The 4,264-nt window shown below is 42.3% G+C and overlaps 1 protein-coding gene across 2 annotated transcripts in view; it reads right to left on the bottom strand.

Annotated features, from left to right (window-relative positions):
• LOC106880136 (tyrosine-protein kinase transmembrane receptor Ror2) overlaps positions 1–4,264 on the bottom strand; it is a 715,149-nt gene that overhangs the window by 25,147 nt on the left and 685,738 nt on the right. For both annotated transcript variants that reach the window (XM_052969935.1, XM_052969934.1), the window contains exon 8: positions 3,148–3,405. In XM_052969935.1, coding sequence (XP_052825895.1) covers positions 3,148–3,405 — 258 coding nt within the window. The remainder of the gene's footprint in view (positions 1–3,147; positions 3,406–4,264) is intronic.

Below are 4,264 nucleotides of genomic sequence, written 5' to 3'. Positions count from 1 at the left end.
TATATATATATATGTGTATGTATGTATGTATGTATATATATTTATATGCATGGATGTATGTAGATATGTTTTAGAGACGGAGACGGATATGAGGTGGAAAAGAATTGGGTAAGAGAGAGAGAGAGAGAGAGAGAGAGAGACAGGGAGAGAGAGAAAGAGAGAAGGGAAAGAGAAAGGGTGAAGACAGGGTGAGAAGAAGGGGTAAAAAGATGGCGACCAAAGGGAGGAAGTCAGTGGATGGGTGGGGGAGAGAATTGATAAAAATTATTGGCTGAGAGTTGGTGTCTTGCCTATATCGAATAATAAAACGTGAACTGAGAAACTCACACACATATACGCACACCACACTCATACACACTCATACGCATACTTACACATTCACACACGATGTCACTTGTACACACACACACACAAGCGCGCGAACACACACGCACAAATGTACATATAGACCGAAGCAGCTACGGTGTGTGATTGCGTGCGTTTGTGAGTGAAGGAATGTGCTTCTGTGTCTTATGAATCAAAGAGAATTTAATATAATCAGCGCGCGCGCATATTAGTGTGTGTATGTATGAGCGCATGTTCGTATGCATGTGTGTGTGTGTGTGTGAGTGTGTGTGCGTGCATGTGCGTATGCAAGTGTGTGTGTGTATGTGTGTGTGTGAGAGAGAAAGAGAAAAAGAGAGAAGCATTGTGAGAAAGAAAGTGAAAGTGAAAGTAGCCGAGAGTGAAAGACTGAAAAGACTGTGCAGGGAATGTATAAATGAAGTGAAAGTGAAACAGTGGTGCTGCAGACACAGTGTCCGTTCATGCCATGTGTGCCTCAGTGAGTGTGTGTATGCGCGTGTGCATGTGTGTGTGTGTGACAGAGATAGAGAGAGAGAGAGAGAGAGAGAGAAAGAGGGGAGGGAGGGAGGAAGAGAAAGAGAAAGATAGAGAAGGCAAGAAAGAAGGAAGGAGCATATGTGCGTGTGTGTGAAAGAACGGAAGACCAAGAATACTAACATCCACACATATACAGAGAGAGAGAAGCGGAAAGAGAGAGAGAAAGAGAGAGACATTAATCTGTGCGTGTGCGTGAGCCTTCTGTGTGTATGTGTGTTTGTGTGTGTGCGTGTGTGCATGTAGGATGGCGGGTGGGGGAAGAGAAATGGAGAGACTGTAAAACGATGAGCCGAAATATATTAGTCAGAGTCAGCGATGTCCTTTTTTAAATCGGTTTTCTTCCGAGTTATTCCTTTTAATAAGGACCTGGGAGGGGGACATTTCTGGGATAGAAAGAGTGAGAGAGAGAGAGAGTGTGACAGAGAAAGAGAGAGAGAGAAAGTGAGGGGTGAGAAGAAAGAGGTAATACATGTATGAGTGTATAATAAGATATATCCATGTAAAGGGATGTTACAGATTGATAATTTCAACTTGACGGCGTGTCAGATTTCTCTTCGTCATATCCGTCACGGTTGTGGAGAGGATTAGGGATCTACTTACTATGCCAGCTTAGCCCATGACCCCATGCCACGCCATTGCATGTAGGCACAGATCGGCGCAGGCGATTAAATCAACCTGACTGGTACTTTTTTTTGTTGACCAAAGGATGTCAGAAAGGCAAAATTGACTTTGGCGGGATTAGGACTCAGAATGGAGATAGTCAAAACAAATACCACAAGGTATTCTTTTTATAAGTCTATACTAGTGGTTCTCAACCGGGGTCCACTTGGTCCTTAGGGCCCACATAATTCTTTTACTCTTTTTCTTGTTTCAGTCTCTACGGGACTGGTCCGAACGGCGTGCCTTCGTCGACCTATTCTAATGACTGTGTCAGTCCACTTTTCGCCTGGGAACGTCCGCCACAACAATAGGATAATATATTTTTCTGTAAGAAGGAAAAGCCGACGAAGGACTTTTGCCCGAAACATTAGACTTCTTTTCTTTTGAGTTGTAAAATATTTTATTCAACTTAATAGAGTTATTCAACTTTTTGTACCACTTTGTCAGGGAGGGAGGGATGGAGGGACAGGGCCTATGCCACTCTGTATTTTTGCATGACTCCGGGACTGGCGGATCAGATGAAAGGTGCAAGTTATCGTTACTCTGGACTCGTAGCCCATATTCTTTCAAAAGAGAGAAGTCTGTTGAAGATACTCAAGTGCTGTCTATCTATCTATCTATCTATCTATCTATCTATCTATCTATCTATCTATCTATCTATTTGTCTGTCTGTCTGTCTGTCTGTCTGCTTCTCTGTCTGTCTATGCATACATACATACGTGCTTACGTGTAGATGCATGTGTGTGTGTGTATATATGTGTATGTATGTATGTATGTATGTATGTATGAATATAAACACGTGTGTGAGTGCATTGTGCGCATCTGTATACGTGTGTATGTGTGTGTGCATGTGTGTATATATACTCATACATGCATATAGGCACACACACATACACACACACACACACACAGACACACACACACACACACACACTCATATACACACAGACTTTCAGATAAACAAGCGTTAATCTCAATCTGCTCCACATTACATCTGTTCTCAATCAATCCTTATTCAAGATGACTAAAGGTCAATGTTTCTGTATCTATTCACGAAATGGATGTTGTTGTTTCTCCATGTTTACAAACTTGCAAAATGTCACAACTTAAGCTCAATTGTTCTGGTAAAACGGCAAACAGATTCGAGTTTGAGCTAAAGGCATATAAACTGGTCGGGTGTTCTGCTAGAAATACAAACCAAATCTACAGCCAATGAAGGAGCTGCAAAGTGTTTGTTAACCATGCGAGAAACATTAGCTAAATCTTGAACCTCTAAGTAATTTCGTCTTTGTATTTGGTTTGCAAGATTCTCGACGTGAACTTATCTCGGGTGGGTCATTATGCCAATAACGAACACGCGCACTGCTTTTATTTCACTTCATTTGTTGTTGTTATTGTTGTTGTTGTTAATTGATAGTAAAACGTGGTTTTTTGTCCTTTCCTTATAAAACTTCTTTTGTGAAAACATGCTTATGATATCAAAAGCTAGCGTCATACTCTGGGCTTTGTCCTCAACAGGGTTACTCGAGGCATCAACCACAACCACAACCACAACCCCATCAAACCATCAAATATATTTCGAACGAAATGAAAAATGAAACTTACTTGCAAAGCGGCAAAGGGGCCGTTTTTGATTCATCACAATTAGGGAAGGCGTAATGACAGAGGAGTTTTTTGGCCGGCTCCCTACATAAAGCCCTGTTTATGATGACTCCTTTGTCGAATTCGATCAAGAGGTTGATGACAATCTCCTCGTGTAGTTGGGCAGGGTTCTCAAATGACGTATTGAAATATACCATGTGTGAGCTCAGGATATCTTTGCAAACTGAACCATTGTAAGGGGCGCAATATCCGTGATTTGACCTGTGGAAGGAAAAAAATAAGGAATTGATTAGGGAAATAATGAGAAAAATAAGGTTCATAACATCAATAAACGACACGACAGCGGCCATACTCTTTTAACTCTCTTACTCTTTTAATTGTTTCAGTCATTTGACTGCGGCCATGCTGGAGCACCGCCTTCAGTCGAGCAAATCGACCCCAGGACTTATTCTTTGGAAGCCTAGTACTTATTCTATCGGTCTCTTTTGCCGAACCGCTAAGTTACGGGGACGTAAACACACCAGCATCGGTTGTCAAGTGATGTTGGGGGGACAAAGACAGACACACAAACACCCACACACATATATATACATATACATATATATACGACAGGCTTCTTTCAGTTTCTGTCTACCAAATCCACTCACAAGGCTTTGGTCGGCCCGAGGCTATAGTAGAAGACACTTGCCCAAGGTGCCACGCAGTGGGAATGAACCCGGAACCATGTGGTTCGTAAGCAAGCTACTTGAGGAAGATAACAGCGGCAGTAGCGGTGGTAAAGCTCTCGTTGTGATGATGATGGTGATAATGACTCCCCGAGAAGTGGTGTAACATATATCATAAAGCATTCCCGAGTTACTCTCTAAGAATTCTACAGATTACAGACTTTCCAATTCCTGGACAAGTGCTTTATCTAGAGCCTCGTTCTCCTCACCCAACCTCAAAAATGTAAGAGCTGAGGGCTAAGAATAACTGCGACGGGAACTGAACTTAAAACGCAGCTATAAATACAACAGGTTTGTTAGACAGATCGATCTTCACCATTGTGCCACACACACACACACGCACACACACACACACACACACACACACACACACACACACACACACACACACACAC

The sequence above is a fragment of the Octopus bimaculoides genome, chromosome 8, assembly GCF_001194135.2.
Source record: "Octopus bimaculoides isolate UCB-OBI-ISO-001 chromosome 8, ASM119413v2, whole genome shotgun sequence".
Taxonomy (NCBI): domain Eukaryota; kingdom Metazoa; phylum Mollusca; class Cephalopoda; order Octopoda; family Octopodidae; genus Octopus; species Octopus bimaculoides.
This window is presented reverse-complemented; position numbering and strand designations above follow the sequence as displayed.